Source organism: Bos indicus, chromosome 4 (assembly GCF_029378745.1).
Source record: "Bos indicus isolate NIAB-ARS_2022 breed Sahiwal x Tharparkar chromosome 4, NIAB-ARS_B.indTharparkar_mat_pri_1.0, whole genome shotgun sequence".
NCBI classification, from domain to species: domain Eukaryota; kingdom Metazoa; phylum Chordata; class Mammalia; order Artiodactyla; family Bovidae; genus Bos; species Bos indicus.
Window position 1 is genome coordinate 44,883,911 of NC_091763.1, and position 19,935 is coordinate 44,903,845.

Sequence of the window (19,935 nt, forward strand, 5' to 3'; positions counted from 1 at the left end):
TTAATTTTCATTTGTTAAAATACATTGACTTTTACCTATGTATGTTACATGACAAAACTGGTATTTCAAAAACTAAGCTAATAAATTTCCCACTAAAACTCTTATTAACCCCTTTCTTTATTAATTTTCAGTTCAGTTCAGTTCAGTTGCTCAGTCGTGTCTGACACTTAGCAACCCCATGGACTGCACAGGCTTTCCTGTCCATCACCAACTCTTGGAGCTTACTCAAACTCATGTCCATCCCGTCGGAGATGCCATCCAACCATCTCATCTTCTATTGTCCCCTTCTCTTCCCTCCTTCAATCTTTCCCAGCATCAGGGTCTTTTCCAATGAATCAGTTCTTCGCATCAGGTGGCCAAAGTATTGGAGTTTCAGCTTCAGCATCAGTCCTTCCAATGAATATTCAGGATTGCTTTCTTTTAAGATGGACTGGTTGGATCTCCTTACAGTCCAAGGGACTCTCAAGAATCTTCTCCAACATCACAGTTCTAAATCATCAATTCTTCAGCGCTCAGCTTTCTTTATATGCCAACTCTCACATCCATACATGACCACTGGAAAAACCATAACCTTGACTAGACAGACCTCTGTTGGCAAAGTAATGTCTCTGCTTTTTAATATGCTGTCCCAGGTTGGTCATAACTTTTCTTCCAAGGAGCAAGCATCTTTTAATTTCATGGCTGCAGTCACCATCTGCAGTGATTTTGGAGCCCCCCAAAATAAAGTCTGACACTGTTTCCCCATCTATTTGCCATGAAGTGATGGGACCAGATGCCATGATCTTAGTTTTCTGAATGTTGAGCTTTAAGCCAACTTTTTCACTCTCCTCTTTCACTTTCATCAAGAGGCTCTTTATTAATGTAACCACTGTTAAAACAGTCTCCAAAGTTCAAGATAACCTGACTCCATTTTCTTAATATTAATAATTTTTTCTCACACCTCTTCCATCCATTCTCATCATAACCTTTAAATTGTAGTGAAATCACATAAAATTCTCATCTTAACCATTTTAAAGTGTGCAGTTCAGTAGTGTCAAGTACATTCACTCTGTTGTGCACCCAATCTCCAGTACTCTTTTCATCTTGCAAAACTGAAACTTACGGTGTTAAACAACAACTCCCCATATCCACCACCCCTATGCCCCCATCAACCATCATTTAACTTTCCATCTCTGAATTTGACCCCTATAGGTAACTCCTGTAAGTGGAATCATACACTATTTCCTCACAAGTGGTTATGTGTCAGATTTTTTTAAGGCTGAATAATATTCCATTGTATGTACATCTTATTTATGCATTCATCTGTCGACTGGGTTGCTTCCACCTTTCAGGAATCATGAATAACGTCGCTACGAATATGGAGTACAACTATCTGAGACCCTGCTTGTGTGTATACACCCAGAACTGGAATTGCTGGGTCATTTGACCATTCCATTTTTAACTTTCTGGGGTACTGCCATACTGTTTTCAATTGTAGTTACACCATTTTAATATTTCCATTTTCTCCACATCCTCACCAACACTTTTTCCCCCCCTTTTTCATGATAATAACCATTCTAACAGGTATGAAGGGATATTTCACAGTTCTGATTTACATTTCCTCAGGGCCTAATGATGCTCAACATCTTTTCCTGTGCTTGTTGACCATTTGTAGAACTTCTTTGGAGAGATAGCCATTCAAGTACATTATCTATTCAAAGAATCGGGTTTTGTCCTGAGTTTTAGTTTTTTCTATTCTCTTTTGAAGACACCACATAGCTTACAGTATCTTAGTTCTCCCACCAGGGATTGAACCTGGGCTCCCACACTGAAAAAGCTCTGCATCCCAACTTCTGGACCTCCAGTTCTAACCTCTGGACCAAGTTTTAGTCCTTTATATATTCTGTATCAGATCAGATCAGATCAGTCGGTCAGTCGTTTAACCCCTTATTAGATACATGACTTACAAGTATCTTCTCCCATTCTGTAGGTTGCCTTTTCATTGCTGTGTACAGAAGGGTCAGGCTTCTTTTTTTTTTCTAAATTCTATAATTGTCTCCTAATTGCTCTCTTCTGTTCCTCATCTCCGGAATTCATTTCTTTCAAAACCTATTTTCCCTGACTTCCCTGTATCTGAAGACAGTACCACTCCTTAGCAGCGAGCTCAAAAATGGAAACAATTTACCTCCCCCTCCGTCGTTAACATCAAATTAATGAACAACTCCTATTTACCCTCACTCTATAAAACAAGCCACTACTCACTGTGTATCTAATAAGCCAGGTACTTTACAAACGTCGTTGTTTAATGCCTCCACAATACTCGGAGGTCAAGAGGAAAATTAAAGAAGTTACCCCTAAGTATAGCGTAAATGACTAAAGCAGGATTTAAACTTAGCAACCTGAGTCTGTGTTGGTCTTGAAATCTGTTGCTGAGGGACCTCGCCACAGTGAGAGGCTGAAGGAGAGCGACGTTCGCCCTCATACAGGATAGCCTCCCCCTTTCCCGCTTCGCCGGGTGCAACGCCAGCGTGTGACCTCTAGGGCGCTCTTCTGCCTGGCGCCTCAGTGAAAAGACCGCGGAGCCGGCTTTACTTCCGGTGAGGAAGGGAAAGGTGGGGGCACCACCGGAAGTGAGAAAGGTGCTGTGTAATCACCGAGGAGCTGAGGTATTTGGAGCCCTTAAAATGCCTGATTACCTCGGTGCTGATCAGAGGAAAACTAAAGAAGATGAGAAGGACGACAAGCCCATCCGAGGTCAGTTGACTCAGGCAGGGGCTCCGGGCCGCGTCAGGACCAGTCTTGGCCCGGCGTGGGGGGAGGGGAGTGGATTCCAGGTTGTCGCTCTGTCGCTCGGTCTGGTGCGGCAGCCGGGTTAACCGGCTGGTCTTTTCTGTTCCCTCTTTCAGCCCCACGTCCTCTGTTCATCTTTCGCTGATCGAAATTTTTATTCACATGCAGCTCTCAGGTCTTGAAGAAATCACGCACTCCACTTGGTCTTGCAGGCCTTGAAAAGTTCCCCGCCTGGTGGTGGTTGCTTACCTGGACCCTCTTTTCTGTTTCTCCGCTCCCTCAAGTGACAACTTGCTGCTATGCTATCCCTGCATAGCCAGGATCCTGAGACATAACTGTAAAAAAAAAATTTCTTTGACTAGGTAATGCATTCACATGATTCAAAACCCAAATTGAAAAGCGTCATCCTTGACCGCAGCCATCTCTCCACAGAGGAAGCTGATGTTGCCATTTTGCCTCATCTTTCTGTACATTTTCTATGTACATACAAGCAAGTTTGCTTATATATTCCTTTTCTATTTTAGAAAAGAAAAAGCAAAAATGTACATCTTGACTTTTAAAATCTTAGTATGTTTTAGGAATTAGTTTATATCATTATATAGAGTCAGTGTGAAGTGTATAGAATCCAAATTATTGGACTTTCAGTCACCTATGAGTTAATCATCATTGATGGACATTTCGTTTTCTTCTAATCTGTTGGCCATTATAGAGCAATGAATAACCTTGTTCATGTAACTCTTACCACACGCACGGACACAAGCTGTGAGGTAAGTTTTAGAAATGCAGTTGAATTTTTTTCTTCTTTGACATTTTTATAGACAGTGCGGATTACTCTCCTGAGAGACCATACCACTTGACCCCTCACCTGCAACACTTCCGTTCATGATTTCTTTGCTTTTGTACTCTCATGTTTATGCTGTTTTGTTTCTTATAGGTTATTTAAAAATGTTCTTATGGTGGTTTTTCGTTGTTGTTTTTTCTCTTAACTCTTTCCTTTCTGAACAAGTTCAACCTCCTGTAGCACCCTTTCTTCTTAAGTCACCCACCCCTCAAAGAAGCGTTTCCTCTCCGCTTTCATCTCACTCTTTTTCCGTGAAAGAGGTGCTCAGTCACCCTGTGGAAAACTTAGTCGTTGATTTAACATTTCATCTGTGTATTTCTCTGGATAAGTTATAATTCTATAAACATATTAACAGGTTTATCCCTTGGATACAGTTATAACTAATGGGTGTGGAATTTTTTGTGTTTCTAAATCCATGTCTTACTTTATCTTAAAGAAACACTGAGGCTAACATTCTTTCAGGTGAGAAAACTGGTGCTCAGAGAAATTAAGTGGTTTTTCCAAGGTAACTTAGCAAATGCATGACCCTGCTGGGACTAGTGCTGAAGTCGTTTTGATTCTTAAAGTCTTTGGGCTCTCAGTTCTTGTTATGTCATATCACTCTGAAGCTGTTTTATATAATGTTAAGAATTTGCCTTCACCCAGTTAGATAAAAGTTCCTTGAGTCCAGGAACTAATTGATGGTTATATTTACATCACTACAACTTTGCACACTTCTTCTCAGTTGACGTAGTTCGGTTTGAATAGAAAAGAATTGTGAGCTCAAGTTTCTTTTGTTTGAATTTCATGTATTATCTCTCTTCTTTTAGCGCTGGATGAAGGGGATATTGCCTTGCTGAAAACTTATGTAAGTCCTTTAAGTATCTACAAAATACACATGTTTTATGTTGAAGTTAGGACTCTTGTTGGTATTGTCTTTCCAGAATAGTTAGAAGAGACTTTGAGCAGTTTAATCTTCACTGAAAAATGTTATATATCTACAGTTTGTATTTAGAATAAATCAGAAGCTTATACATTATTTTTATACTATTTGTAATTAAAGTGTGATACTCTATGGAAAGATATTTGAAATAATTTACACAAACATTTACTATATTGAAAATGTGTGAAAATGAATTAGCTGAAATGTAAGTTTTAATGCATAGAAATGGGCCTCAATTTTAGATAATTTCAGGCACCATGTTCATTTGTTATCTTGCACGATGGTGTGTTGCCTGCTTGGGGGGTGTAGGTTGGTTCAGGAATTGTTGTGAAAATGAGAAACTACTTTCATTTTACAAGCTTTAGGACAATAATAGCTATTACAAGTGTAACTTAAAAGTTTTTGTTAATATAGTTTAATAAATTGTTGATATCTTTTATCTCCTAGGGTCAGAGCACTTATTCTAGGCAGATCAAACAGGTTGAAGATGACATTCAACAACTTCTCAAGAAAATTAATGAGCTCACTGGTATAAATATATTTTATTCCTGTTTCCTTTCTGTATATGTAATGGTTTAATTATATCAAAGGAGCAGAAATACAAATGTTACTCTTTAATCATACATTTTTGAAAGTCATCCTTTACCAAAAACTATTTATTTGCTACAAATAAATGTGCTATTCCTCTTATAGTTTGTTTTCACTTTAAAAGCCAAAATAGAATTCTTCCATAGAATCAGGCCCAAGTTCCATATTAACCACAAAAATCCATTAGTGAATATAATGGATATGCACTAATAACTAATACACTCTTAAGTTTTTATCATTGTTCCTTTTTTCTTTCACTTTTTAAAGTTTTTTATGTCTACTGTTAGTCATCCCTATTCTACTCTTAATTGCTAACGAGGAGTATTATAAAATCCAGTCTTCCAGATTTAAATTATGTATTATTTCTGCCCAAGTGTGTAAAGCAGTATATGTAACTTTATTTTCACAGAGAATAAACTAAAAAATGAAGTGTAAAAAAAAAATTCCCCTTATCTGTTAAGAAATTGCATCTCATTTAATAATCTCTTTCACTATTTCTACAAGCAAGTTTACTGCTTAGCAATTAAGAAACATCATCCTTTAAGCAAGTAATGTTTCTGTTGGTCAAGGCCAAGTTCCATAGACTCTAATAAACAGGTCAGAATTTCTTGAATAAAAATATAATCTTAAAAGGTATTTATTGCTTGAAGTAAGCAGACTGTGCCTAGTAGTTGGAAACTTTTCTTCTTGAGAACTTGAGTGGTGAAGTTTTATAGTATTTGACCTGCACAGAAAAATGTCAAACATGGCATTACATTTTTGGCCTATGTGTACTTTGGGGTAGTAGTTTTCACTTGGGGTGATCCCCTAGGACACTGGGCAATATCTGGACTCTCTTGATTCTCCTATCTTGAGGGGGAAGTGGCGCTAGTGATGTAGTGGCTGGAGGCCAGGGATGCTCCTAGCCGTTCGGGAATGCACAGGACCACGCCAGCAACCAGTTACTCAGTCCGAAATGTTACTATTGCTGAGGTTGAGAAAGCTTGCAGTACATTTCATTGAGTTTTGTGATCTTTCTTTATGTAGGTATTAAAGAGTCTGACACTGGCCTGGCCCCACCAGCACTCTGGGATTTGGCTGCGGATAAGCAAACACTCCAGAGTGAACAGCCTTTGCAGGTTGCGAGGTATGCATAGTGGTCTCTGGAAATTGATTTTTTATCTGTACTTTTGAGTATAAGGCAATAGTTCATAAAGAATTTTTATTCCATATTCCAAGTAAATAAAGCTTTCTCCAAAAGTATCTGGGGTTAAAATTTTATGCTTTTAGTAATAATTCAAGAAATAGGCAAAGACATAATCATATAAAAGATTTAAATGATATAGGAAAATACAGAGCAAAATACAAAAACCTCCCTTTCCTTCCTCACTGTTCATAAGAGATGATGTTCAGGCATCAGTGCTCCTTTGAACACGCATGTTAAACATTTTTCTGTGTATGTGCATACATACCTATAGCATAGCTTACTAGAAGTGGAATGGGGACAGAGGTATTTACCGTTTTGAAATGTGTGGAGAAAAAAATGGTTTGGCCAGTTTAAACTCTTAACCAAAAGGTTTTGAGGGAAATGTATATTTGCCTGATCAGTGTTAAGATATGTGATTATTGATTTCTATACTTTTGCCATTTGGGCAAGAAACCCAGCTCACTTTAATTTGTATCGTGCTAATGACTAGTATACCTAGTTCTTACTACTTATTAAACATTGTTTTTATCTGTGATGCTGGGCTCATGTCCTTCAGTGTGTAGATTTTCTTGAAACTATTTGTGAGTGATTTCTTTCCGTTTTCTTGGTCTTCTGTTCTGGACTTTAGTTACTGATACTGGATTGTTTAGATATGCTAATCTTTCTTTTCTGCTTTTCTGTGTCTTTTTGCTCTACTTTTTCGTGATCTTTTCTTAACTTTGAGTCCATGTATTGATTTTGTTCCCCCGCTCACTTCACTTAAGTTTTTATTTCCTGAGAGCTTTCAGTGTATATGTTTGGTTGCTTTTTGAATGTCCTGTTCTCATATCATGGTCATAATATGTTGTCGTCTCTAAGGAAGCTAAGGCTAAACTGGAAGGTTTCTGTTTCCTCTAAGATGGTTTTTCTTTTTTTGTTTTTGTTTTTTCTTTTCTTGTTTGGTCTTTTTAAAAAAAAATTATTTATTTTAATTTGAGGCTAATTACTTTATAATATTGTGGTGGTTTTTGCAATACATTGATATGAATCAGCCACAGGTGTACATGTGTCCCCCATCCTGACCCTCCCTCCCACCTCCCTCCCCATCCCATCCCTCTTAGTTGTCCCAGGGCATCAGCTTTGCCCTCTTTCATGCATCAAACTTGGACTGGTCATCTGTTTCACATATGGTAATATACATGTTTTAATGCTGTTCTCTCAAATCATCCCACCCCTGCCTTCTCCTACAGAGTCCACAAGTCTATTTTTTACATCTGTGTCCCTTGCTGTCTTGCATATAGGGTTGTCGTTACCATCTTTCTAAATTCCATATATGTTAATATACACATATTATATGATACAGAATTAATATACTGTATTGGTGTATTTCTTTCTGACTTATTTCACTCTGTATAATAGGCTCCAGTTTCATCCACCTGATTAGAACTGACTCACGTGTGTTCTTTTTTATAGCTGAGTAATACTCCATTGTGTATATGTACCACAACTTTCTTATCCATTTGTCTGTTGATGGACATCTAGGTTGCTTCCATATCCTGGCTATTGTAAACAGTGCTTCAGTGAACACTGGGGTACACATGTCTCTTTCAATTCTGGTTTTCTCGATGTGTGTGCCCAGCAGTGGGATGCTGGGTCGTGTGGCAGTTCTATTTCCAGTTTTTGAAGGAATCTCCACACTGTTCTTCCATAGTGGCTGTACTGGTTTGCATGGTGTGTGTCTTTTATGCTAGATGTCTGATAATCTTTGGGCTTCTGTTTTAGTGGGAGGCAAAAAAGCTGATAGATGCTCTAGATTCAGTAGTGAAGCATGTCTGTCCTAAACATCACTGTAGCTTATATGATTGAATGTTTAGTTGGGGAGCCTTCAGTGTCAGTATGTTTAGATCTTTTCACTTGGACGGTCATTTTTCCTAGAGAAGTTGTCTTCTGTCTCCTGTTGTTTCCAGTCTCCAATATTTTGGAAGAACAGTGGAGGTAGGGGTCTAGGGAATGTCAGCAGCGGGTTCACTTACGTTTAATTACCCTTCCCCTCTCACCTCCACACCTGCCTCATTTTCAGTCAAGTTAGCACCACCACTACCACCCTCCTACCACTTGCCCCAGCATTTCTTGATACCTTCTGATTTACTCTCTGCCGAATGTTTTCACTACCTCCAAACGAAACCCCAAACACATGAACTGTCCCTATTCCCCTTTCTCTTTGGACATGGCAGCTACTAATCTACTCTATCCGTATGGATTTGCCTATCCTGGACATTTCATGTAAACGTAATCATGTAGTGTATCACCCTTTGTTTCTGACTTTGGCTTCACATGATGTTTTAAGCTTCATTCTTGTTGTAGCTTATATCAGAACATCATTCTTTATAGCCAAATAATATTCCAGTCCAGTTTCTCTCTTCATCGGTATTGTCTGTTTGGTGAAACCTTGTTCTCACACTTCCCACTAATTCTTTAGACATGATTTCATTTAGTTTTCAAAAAAACCATTTATGACATGGATCAAAGATTCTGTTTGGTAAGACCAGTGTCTTCCCTTGGACTGCCTTTCCCCTGTGTGTGGACCGTATCTTACTTCTCTTTGTGTCTCATAACTGTTTGATGGAAACTGGACGTCAATTTTGGAACTCAGATTTCCCCTTTCCCCAGGGTTTGTTCCTGTTCTTGTTTTGAAGTTTTTTGGTCAGCTTCTTGTTATCTCCAACTGGTAAATGCTGCTTCAGCCAGTTGATGTTAAATAACTGCCACTGATTGTTTCCAATAAGTGCCCTGTGGGGAGGGCATCTGTAGACAGTGAACTCTGAGTCAGGTCAGATAAAAACAAATCTTGAGAATGGGGCTTTTTAGCCAGCTGTCACACAGGTCAGGAGTTCTCTGAGGTAGGGCTTTTGGAGGAGCTCCATTTCTTCATCCCTGCCTTCCCTCAGGGAGGCTGCTTGTTTCCACCTTTACTATGTCTGGGAGGCCGTTGCCTTTCAAGTCTTCCGCAGAGGTGGGGAGAGGGTTATGGGATTAAAGTGAGTTTAAATGCAAAACACTCACTGTTCTTACTGGGATTTAGCCTTTTTTTTTTTTTTCCAAACCTGTAGTTAATTTCCAGAATTCTGAGAATGTTGATCTGGACTGTTTTTGCCAGTGTTCTCTTTGCTTTTAAGGATGAGCAGGTTTTCAAAACTCCTTACTTCAATGTTCTGCATGTTGAGGTCCCTGTATATGTACTTTCTCAGCTGAGGATTAAAACTGTATCTGTGTTGGCACGGTCTGTTAGATAAAGTAGTGATGGATACTTTATATAAAATTATACTTCCCTGGTAGACTTTGGCTCATAACAGAAAACAGAGTCCTGTCCACAATTTATGCTGCAAGGACAAAGCATTCTTTACCTTACTCTTAGCTCTGCCTAAATGCACATTCCAGAGACTATTTTGTATTTCCCTGTATTTGTTGTGATAGCTTATAAGCTTTTTCTCATATAAGTTCTGTTTGTTTTTGTGTTTCTTCTGTAAGCAGATAGTATAGCAAATAGGGAATAGATTACTTTCTCCTGTGATGTATGCTGCTGCTGCTAAGTCGCTTCAGTCGTGTCTGACTCTGTGCGACCCCATAGACGGTAGCCCACTAGGCTCCTCCATCCCTGGGATTCTCCAGGCAAGAACACTGGAGTGGGTTGCCATTTCCTTCTCCACCTGTGATGTATGTGGGATAGCAAATTTACCTTCACCATAACCCATAAGAAGAAATATATTTAAGTTAAAAATAGCAGCAACAGTAAAAATGGGTTTGAAATATAAACTCAGGGAAAAATGAAAACACTTATTACATGATATGACAAGATGACTATCTTTTAATAAGAAAAATAAAAAGGAGAATACCTGAAGATACAGAGGAGTAATCACTAATAAAGGGATATAGTTATGAAAATCAAGAAAGGGAACTTCCTAATTATGAACTATTTGGGATTAATTTTCCAGGGGTATATATCCTCTGAAATTTTACTGGCTTGACTAAAGCTGAGCAGACCTTTGGGATTGAGCATGTTCTGTAGAGAAGGATCCTTAACAGTGGCCCAGTTTCTGCAGTTACACCTGCTCGGTAGTGTACTGCTTGCCCAGGAGAGAATCCAGTTACTTCAGTTCATGATTAGTGGTTCAGGTTCCTTACTCTAATCAAGCCTTTTGCCATGTTAGATGCACAAAGATAATCAATGCTGACTCAGAGGACCCGAAGTACATTATCAATGTGAAGCAGTTTGCGAAGTTTGTGGTGGACCTCAGTGATCAGGTAGCACCTACCGATATTGAAGAAGGGATGAGAGTTGGGTAAGATTTCTATCTATAGTAAATACTCATCTTTGATTAAAAATGCCATGTCACATTCACATCCTTGACTTTCTTTTGAGTGAATGAACTGGGTGTCATGGAATACCAGGGGGTAATCTAGTAGATGACTGTGGTTGAACATCCTTTCTTCTGCATCTGCTTCCTGACCTCCCACCCCTACTTAGCCTTTCATGGCCTCAAATGTCAGGATTAAAGTAAGTACAGAATTTTAGAGTTGAGTTTTCTGGTCTATTTAAGGTAACATGGTGTAGGTGGAGGAAGCACTTGCCCTAGCATGGTTATAAGGACTAAGTGAGTAAATGTAATTAATGTATACAGAACAATGATAATTCAGTATATTTTTTTGTATGTGTTAGTGAGGATCTTTTTTTATCTCTTTAGTGTGGACAGAAATAAGTATCAGATTCACATTCCATTGCCTCCTAAGATTGACCCAACAGTTACCATGATGCAGGTAAGAAACTGCGGGAGGGAAAAGGAATGGCATGAATTTGAATACAATTGCATTCATCTCAAAAAGTGTTGAAAGTTTTAATAAAAAATATTAATGTGTGCATATATACTGAAGAGTTGCCAACATTTTAAAAATAATTTTTCAGATGAGAAAGTCTTTATCAGTCTTTTACTAGTTTGTCTCTCACTTAGTGTTATAACAGTAGTATAGCTTGTGAGTCTAGGACACTGGCAGTGTATTCAGTCTTTATTAAAATTCTTACTTGGTGTAAGTCTTGATTTTTCTTTAGGGTATTGGGTCTGCTGTACTGGATAGAATAATTAGTATTCAAAAGCGTGTGGCTCTATGTTGTACACTTTCGTCCTTCTCATAGGTGGAGGAAAAACCTGATGTTACATACAGTGATGTGGGTGGCTGTAAGGAACAGATTGAGAAACTTCGAGAAGTAGTTGAGACCCCACTGCTTCATGTAAGTGGCTGAGACTGTTGCTTTTTAAATTTTTTTGTACAAAGATATGACAGCCTTTTGCCTACTGTGCAGTAAAATTCTACCTATATATTCATTTTAAATATTTTTATTTTCTAAATAAAAAATTTTGATGGGGTAGAGGGTAAAGGTGTGGAGAATTGTTAAGTTGCAGAAGAGAAGGCAAAAGGATTGAGCAGCCAGCCCTATTCAAAAAAGGAAAATCTATTTAGAGTGACAAAGGAGGTTGAGATATAACCTTTATAAGTATGTTAAATATGTTATAGGTAGGTTATTATAAAAGAAGCAGTGTGTTTTAATGATATCAAGAAGAAATGGGCTTAAATTGAATCAAATTAAGCTTAGGGGATAATGCAAAAAACCAAGATATTAAATATGAGTTAATACTTTTGTTATTTAAACACTTTTATTTTTTTTTTAATTAGGGGGGAAAAGTGTTTTTGTTAACCCTGGATAGTAGGATATCTTTAAAAGCCATTCAGCCTTGGGTATTAATGAGTCTGGATCTTATGTCATAGAATAAGTAAAATTCTTATTTAGATCAAATACATAAATTGTGGACTTAATAATTTTGGTTTAAAAATACTGATGTAGAGATAGTCCTGTTTTTATTATAGAGAAATAGTAAGTGTAAAAATTATGTCTCCATCACAGCCAGAGAGATTTGTTAACCTTGGCATTGAGCCTCCCAAGGGTGTGCTGCTCTTTGGTCCACCGGGTACCGGCAAGACACTCTGTGCTCGGGCAGTTGCTAATAGGACTGATGCTTGCTTCATTCGAGTTATTGGATCTGAACTTGTACAGAAGTATGTTGGTGAGGTAAAGTAAATTGATCATAATCAAGGAATATGTAGCTCTATGAAAGATTTATAAAGCATAGATGAAATTAAAATGGTGATTCCCCATCGAAAGCTTGAGACCTGAAATGTTTTGACTGATGGATTGTAATTAGTAGTTAGAAGTCTAGAAGCCACTAGTCTTCCCTTGTAGTTAGCTGGAAATAAACAACTGCTTAACATTTTTAATCAGTATGCTCCCTACTGAAGGGCACCATTTTCTACAGATTTGGTTTATAAGATAAATACCCCAGTAATGCCCAGAGAATGTATTAGAAAGTATATTCACTTCAGGGGCCGTGTTTTATGTTCTTTTGATAAAGAGACCAGAGATTGTCTATATATGTGTGTGGGGGGCGGTGTAGGTACACATACAAACAGACATGTTTTTTTCATTGGGGAGTAAGTTTAGGGCTGAATATATTACATTAAAACATTAATGTTTAGTATACTTACAGTGAGAATTAGAAAAGGATCTCCATATGTGGAGATACACTTTTATTCTTTGATCAAAACTTACAAATCAAATTCAGTGATCAGAAATGCCAAGTGATCAGATTCTTTCATTTCTTCAAGTTTTATTGATTGAAATGGTACCTTTATTCAATTATGTTAATTTGATCTCTTCAAGTCTTAAAGTTATTGACTATTTAATAAGTACAGAATCATGAAATTACTTAATAGTGCTTTAAACCTAGTGAGATTAATTTGATGGACTAGGTAGCACACATTAATCTTTGTGAAAAAATTTTAGGTGATGACAGTTGAGGATACTTGTAGGAAATACTGAAAAGGTTGAAGCATAACTTATTAAGATTTTAAACCAGGTCTGAATTAACAAATTATTTTTTTCATTAGGGGGCTCGAATGGTTCGAGAGCTCTTTGAAATGGCCAGAACAAAGAAAGCCTGCCTTATCTTTTTTGATGAAATTGATGCTATTGGAGGTATGAATGGTATCTCAGAGAACTTTAAGACTGAGTTTCATGAGGATTCTACAGTAGTATGTGTGAAGGTCCCTGATATGTTAGTCTTGTTTGAAATTTTAATTCCAGCTCTGTTATGAGCTTTGGCACATGAGAGCTACAGATCTAATAGTAGGACTACACATAAAGGGGAAAAGCATTAAATAGCATTGATATTTCTCAAAGTCTTTATCTTTGAACTTGCCCAATTTCATTCACAGAACTTGTATTTTCACACTTTGGCAACTCCTTACTTGAGATACAGCTTCACTTAATTGGATCAGAAAGCAGTTGAGGCATAATTTAATTGGTAGTTCATAAAATGTACATAAAATAATATTACTGGCTTCATAGATTTGATGAAATACAATATTAGCTGTGCGATCTAAACAAGTTGTCTTAACTAACTCTGAGCTCCAGTTTGCTTCTCTTATAAAAAGAATAATTACAGCTTTATTTCATGGGTTTTTGAGAAGCTTAAAGTAAGTAAGAAATGTGGTGGACTTTGAAAACTCTATACTGTTCTCTTGTTCCTTGGCTGTTGTTATGTCTATACAAGCAATAGTCCCTGTTAGCTGCAGAAGTGTTATATCACTAAACAGCTGTGATTTAATGAACTCACTGACAAAAAAAATATAGTGGACACTGTACCAGTGTTTGGGGACTGTGGTTGTTAGCCTTGCTTTTAGACTCGATGGGTGTTGTGGGCTTTGGACATTCTTTAGTAAATGTTCAAGGGCTGTAATTTGACCCATCTGTAGATGTGGTGTGGTGACCCTGATGTCATTTTTGTAATACCTTTGGAATAAGCCTTATGATGTGAGGATGCTCTGAATCTGTGGTTCCAAAGTGGATTTTATATAAAACTGTATTAGGGTGAAGGTGAAGTCGCTCAGTCGTGTCAGACTCTTTGTGGCCCCATGGACTGTAGCCTACCAGGCTCCTCTGTCCATGGGATTTTCCAGGCAATAGTACTGGAGTGGGTTGCCATTCCTTCTCCAGGGGATCTTCCCGACCCAGGGATTGAACCCGGGTCTCCTGCATTGCAGACAGACGCTTTACCTTCTGAGCCATCAGGGAAGTCCATATTAGGGTACAGTTTTGTATAAAACTGTATTAGGGTACTAGAAGAAAATACTGGGATTTTGGCTCATATTTAATCTCATTTAACAATTTTTCATTTTGGTGCTTGATACTGTACATAATACATTAATGCAACAGTATGTATTTGTACAACTTTAAAATGAAAATATATATATTTGGAGGTCTTGTTTTGTGGTATTCTGATTGAAATGAAGGCAAGTCTTGACACTATAGAGTATTCTAATGTATCCAAATTGGTGTGATAGTAAGCTGTTACAGTTCTACTGTATTATGGATTTAGCCATATTTTTGACAGTTTTAAAAAAGCATGGCATTTTCTTACATATAATCAAATACCATTATAGTGCTAAAGTTTGCATGTATTTTTGTTACCTAGTCCAGGTGTATATTGTGTCAAATAAAAGAGGTGTTCTTGAGTGACTTAAAAACCAAAATTGCTTAAAGAAGATTTAAAAAAAATACTTATTTAAAGGAACCTGTGTTAAATAAACCTATGATGAACCCTTTTAATTAGTTTTGTGTAAAGCAGGCTATTCTTACAGAATTTACTTACAACTGAGAGGTTCCTTTGGGCTGGAGGGCATGATATTCCCCAGAGAGTGCTTCTCTGAGTGAATGTGAAGATCATGTCTTTCCTCCTGTCTTCTCAGGGGCTCGTTTTGACGATGGTGCTGGGGGTGACAATGAAGTGCAGAGGACCATGTTGGAACTGATCAATCAGCTGGATGGGTTTGATCCTCGAGGCAACATTAAAGTGCTGATGGCTACAAACAGACCTGACACTCTGGACCCAGCACTCATGAGGCCGGGGAGACTGGACAGGAAGATTGAGTTTAGCTTACCTGATCTAGAGGTGGGAACATCATTTCACTGTAGAAAAGGGATTCTTGACATTTTTTCCTTCCTGTGCTATTTTCCATTTTAACATTGTTAATTTCCCTATTTTCAGGGTCGGACTCACATTTTTAAGATTCATGCCCGTTCAATGAGTGTTGAAAGAGATATCAGATTTGAATTGTTAGCACGACTGTGTCCAAATAGCACTGGTAGGTGGAAACGTCTTGCTTCTGTTTTTTGGTCTGTCTGTCTGGGCTGCTTTATTTAAGCCTGTTATTTTCTTTTTGTTTGAAAGGTGCTGAGATTAGAAGCGTCTGCACAGAAGCTGGTATGTTTGCCATCCGAGCACGGCGAAAAATTGCTACTGAGAAGGATTTCTTGGAAGCTGTAAATAAGGTCATTAAGTCCTATGCCAAGTTCAGTGCTACTCCCCGCTATATGACATACAACTGAGCCCTGGCGGTGTTTGCGAAAACACTTCTTTTCATTGGAATCCTAACCGTATACAGATTTCTTAATAACCATTTCACACACAAAATAAATGGTTTTCAAAATGGTATTTTTTCTTCCCAGATGTCTTTTTTTTTTTTCTCTGCGGTACAATAAAGGGTGATATCTAATGCCATTCGACAGAAAAGCTGTTTTTTGACTCACTAACCATTTAAAGGTTCCAAATTGTAAAGTGCTCACTCTGACCACGTGTGTTCTAGACATGCTGGCAGGGTGCTGTACCTATGTTAGCTCACTGTGTCTGCCACTATATCTGCCCAGTGAGGTGGATTTAACAGATGCAGAATTTTCCTGCCTTGTTTCCTTGTCGCAGAGCTGAGATTCGAGTCCACGTTTAACTGCGCCAGCACTGATGCTTCTAGGCATAATACTTTTCTTCCTTCATCACAGTGGCCCATCAAGGCACATGATCACATGTGTTTCAATAGTTTTTTTTTTCCTACAATGTTGAATAATAAAGCTTTGGCTAAACTTTGTTTAAAGTGTAAGAAGCATCTGATGTAATGTGTTTTGCTTTGCCGTTTAAGTCGATTTCAAATTAATTAAGGATTGTTGATATTAATGACTAGCAAAGTAGTAAATTAGAATAATATATAATACATATTATTATATGTATTATAATAATTCATTTAGAAAATCCAGAATTGGCTTTATACAGAAAAGTACTTATTTTCATTTTATAAATTTAATGGTTTAAAATTTTGGTAAAGCTTCCATAAGAATTCTGGTCTAGGAGTATTACTCAGCCATTAAAAATAATTCATTTAAATCAGTTCTAATGAGGTGGATGAAACTGGAGCCTATTATACAGAGTGAAGTAAGCCAGAAAGAAAAACACCAATACAGTATACTAACGCATATATATGGAATTTAGAAAGATGGTAACAATAACCCTGTGTACGAGACAGCAAAAGAGACACTGATGTATAGATCAGTCTTATGGACTCTGTGGGAGAGGGAGAGGGTGGGAAGATTTGGGAGAATGGCATTGAAACAGGTATAATATCATGTATGAAACGAGTCGCCAGTCCAGGTTCAATGCATGATACTAGATGCTTGGGGCTGGTGCACTGGGACGACCCAGAGGGATGGTATGGGGAGGGAGGAGGGTTCAGGATGGGGAACACATGTATACCTGTGGCGGATTCATTTCGACATTTGGCAAAACTAATACAATACTGTAAAGTTTAAAAATAAAATTAAAAAAAAAAAAAGAATTCTGGTCTACACTGAAGTATTTCTAAAATAAAAGTTGTATTAGAATCCTAAACAAAGCATTTTAAAATTATTTCATGTACCGCCACCACCAAATTCCCTCCCTCTTTCACCACAATAACCCCCCTTCTGTGCCCCTCCCAAACACTGAGACCCAAGCACAATAAAGAATATTTTTATTGTAGTTCAGTACTCACAAGTAATGCAAAATAGAGATGGATACATTGTAATTCACAAAAAAAGTTGACAACATAGAAAATGCTCTAAGTGTTGCATTGAAATCTTTAAATAAAATTTTTAAGCAGAAAAATTAAAGCCATTCATTCATAAAATCCAGCCAGCATCCTTTCTCTTTTTATTGTGAACTTGATCAGAAAAGCTTTTTTTCCCTAAACCTGCTATAGTCTTTCAGGAAGTATGAAGTAAAGTGAACCATTTCCAAGTGATGCTTGTAATACTAAAGATTTATGTTTTTGTACTGTTTTGATCAATGTATGCATTTAGAACACACTAAAGTCTTAGCACTTGTTCATATATCACCACAAACATCAGATGCACCAATTTGAAACAGCTCAAGTTGGATATGTGGTACTCAGGCTGAACCTGTTACAGGTTCTGAATAATCTTGACATCTCCGTTACATGATGAAAATCTACTGGCCACACATAAAATCAGTACACAATGAATTATTTGAAAAAATATGGGTGTCTCTGCCCAGACGCATGCAGATAGCATCAACACTAACTAGAGTAGCATGTCTGTATTCCATTTAAAAAAGAAAATACGCACTGGTAACTCCCTCCACATAAAATATGTATTTGTGTGTACAGACACATGTTTACACGTGTATCAGCATGCTGATAGAATACAAAGGATTTCTGACTTCAGAAAAATACTGCAGTGACCTTTTAAATAACATTTTAAAAACGTGATTAGATTTATACAATTTACTTTCCACAAAGCTCAGGTTCATTGGTTAACATAAAGCTGAAATGCTATATACACCAGTACAATGAAAAACCTGGTAAGGCAAAGTGGATTTTTGAGATGCTCAAACTATATTAAACCCAAGTCAAGAGAGCAGGCAAGTTACCTGCTGGAGTCCTGGCTTTTGAACGTTTTGCTATGGGATTTGAAGGAATTAAAAACCATTGTATGCATTTTGGTCAGCTATATGTTTGGAGAATTAGATACTTTTGTCAGTCCTCAAACCAACTTTTATCAGCATTCAAACCACATTATCAAGAACCTACACGCTGAATCCTAAAAGCATTCCTAAAAGGTACAATAACAAAGAACCAACAGCATTTTTGCACTCACTAAAGCATACAGTCTAACACCAAGGAAGTTGGGTTTGATTTTAGGATTTAAACTGATTAAAAGGGCGGGCTTCTTCACCATCATAACCTTCCTTCCTCATTCCCACTCAAGGGCACCTCCCAACATCAACACACACCTGCCCCCTGGGGGGCAGACTCTCAGTTTGCTACCCTCTCCAGTCACATGAGAGGGCGGTCTCATTTTCTCAACATGGACCTTTGTAGGCAGGCATCTCCTTTCTCTGTTAGGTACAGGTAAGGATGCAGGACCAAATACAGGGAGTGGATATTTTAGATGTTACCTGAAAACTACAAAATGAGCTCGTAGGGCTTGCAGAGGATCCATTCCCTTCACTGAATCTCACTGCAGATGAGACTCGCATTGAGATCCCACTCTCAGCTGCTATATGATTGTACAGTCAGTGTCTATGACACGAATGAGGAGTTTCCTGGGCCCTGGTTCACAACTGTTTGCAAACGTATTCCATCCAACTGTGAGACAGAGATAAACCATGGTCATATTGGCAGAGGATTTGAGAAAGACAACTTCACTATCTGGGACCTTCCTGAAAACAAGGCGTTCCCATACTGCCATAAAACATAGTAGTCTAGTCCCTATATCTGGAGAAGGAAATGGCACCCCACTCCAGTGTTCTTGCCTGGAGAATCCCAGGGACGGCGGAGCCTGGTGGGCTGCCGTCTATGGGGTCGCACAGAGTCGGGCACGACTGAAGCGACTTAGCAGCAGTCCCTATATCTATCAGTATGGATTATGCTCTTTGATAGGGCAATAAGAATCTGAATTTGAACCTGGGCTGAAAAACAGAAACATACACATACAGACATAGAAGGATACATAGCTTTTAAGGTCCAGAAAGAATGAGGTAGAGATAAAACTTGATTGTAAGTATAAAAAGGTCAGGAAACTTCCCACTATACGAAATAACCCAAAAAATTCCAAAATATTTACATGTAGATTACATTTTGAAATGCATTCTTATGTTATCAGAGGCATGCAGAAAAACACACTTTTCCTCAGTAAGACTTCAGTGTTTTTTATGTACATGGTAGAATTCTCTTCAGAGTAGGTTAAAAATTAAAGGGCAGAAAAGTTAAATACAAATTTGTAAGCTATGGATGGTACTTTTCCTGTATACTACTTGCAGTCTATCACCAACCAAGACTTGAGTATATGCTGTGTGTAAAGCATTTATTGAAAATTAATGCTAAGATTATGCAATAAAATATTGTGTAACATTATTTAAAATCCTTGAGCTCTACTTTAATGGCTGAAATGATCAAGCCTTTATACAAAAGTTTCCAGTGTAAGCTGAGGTTCTACAACTACATGCTCTTTCAGAAGGCAGATGTATTTGATCTTGTGTGTGATGAGTGCAAAGGAAACAACTGGATGCAAATTTAATTTCACTCTAGATCTAGATACAGTATCAGTTATAAAGGAGGGGGACTACTTTGAATTAAATTAGTAAAGTCATTGAGAAACCTGATAGGAGTTAAAGTAATAAACCATAGGGTTTGGTTTGGAGTAGACTCATGTTAATC

At 37.8% G+C, this 19,935-nt stretch overlaps 3 protein-coding genes across 3 annotated transcripts in view; 1 reads left to right on the forward strand and 2 right to left on the reverse strand.

The window, feature by feature from the left end:
* The window catches only part of DNAJC2 (DnaJ heat shock protein family (Hsp40) member C2), a 37,520-nt gene extending 34,992 nt beyond the window's left edge, over nt 1–2,528 (reverse strand). Inside the window, exon 1 of the mRNA XM_070787708.1 lies at nt 2,379–2,528. Coding sequence (XP_070643809.1) covers nt 2,379–2,461 — 83 coding nt within the window. The 5' untranslated portion in view covers nt 2,462–2,528. The remainder of the gene's footprint in view (nt 1–2,378) is intronic.
* Nucleotides 2,529–2,573: 45 nt separating this feature from the next.
* Nucleotides 2,574–15,887, forward strand: PSMC2 (proteasome 26S subunit, ATPase 2). The gene is made up of 12 exons (XM_070787711.1): nt 2,574–2,733; nt 4,420–4,457; nt 4,980–5,061; nt 6,147–6,246; nt 10,494–10,625; nt 11,028–11,100; nt 11,474–11,569; nt 12,242–12,406; nt 13,282–13,369; nt 15,142–15,344; nt 15,441–15,537; nt 15,624–15,887. Exons 1-12 carry the CDS (start codon nt 2,664–2,666, stop codon nt 15,779–15,781), a joined length of 1,302 nt encoding a protein of 433 aa, XP_070643812.1. The 5' UTR covers nt 2,574–2,663; the 3' UTR covers nt 15,782–15,887.
* A 1,296-nt stretch (nt 15,888–17,183) lies between these two features.
* The window catches only part of SLC26A5 (solute carrier family 26 member 5), a 41,237-nt gene continuing 38,485 nt past the window's right edge, over nt 17,184–19,935 (reverse strand). Inside the window, exon 19 of the mRNA XM_070787713.1 lies at nt 17,184–18,864. The gene's annotated coding sequence lies outside the window, so the exon portion shown is untranslated. The remainder of the gene's footprint in view (nt 18,865–19,935) is intronic.

Coding starts and splice junctions, on each gene's coding strand:
- PSMC2 (XM_070787711.1), top strand. CDS start 2,664: ATGCCTGATTACCTCGGTGCTGATCAGAGGAAAACTAAAGAAGATGAG. Junction 10,626..11,027: donor GAAGAAGGGATGAGAGTTGG/GTAAGATTTCTA, acceptor TTATCTCTTTAG/TGTGGACAGAAATAAGTATC. Junction 13,370..15,141: donor TGAAATTGATGCTATTGGAG/GTATGAATGGTA, acceptor CTGTCTTCTCAG/GGGCTCGTTTTGACGATGGT.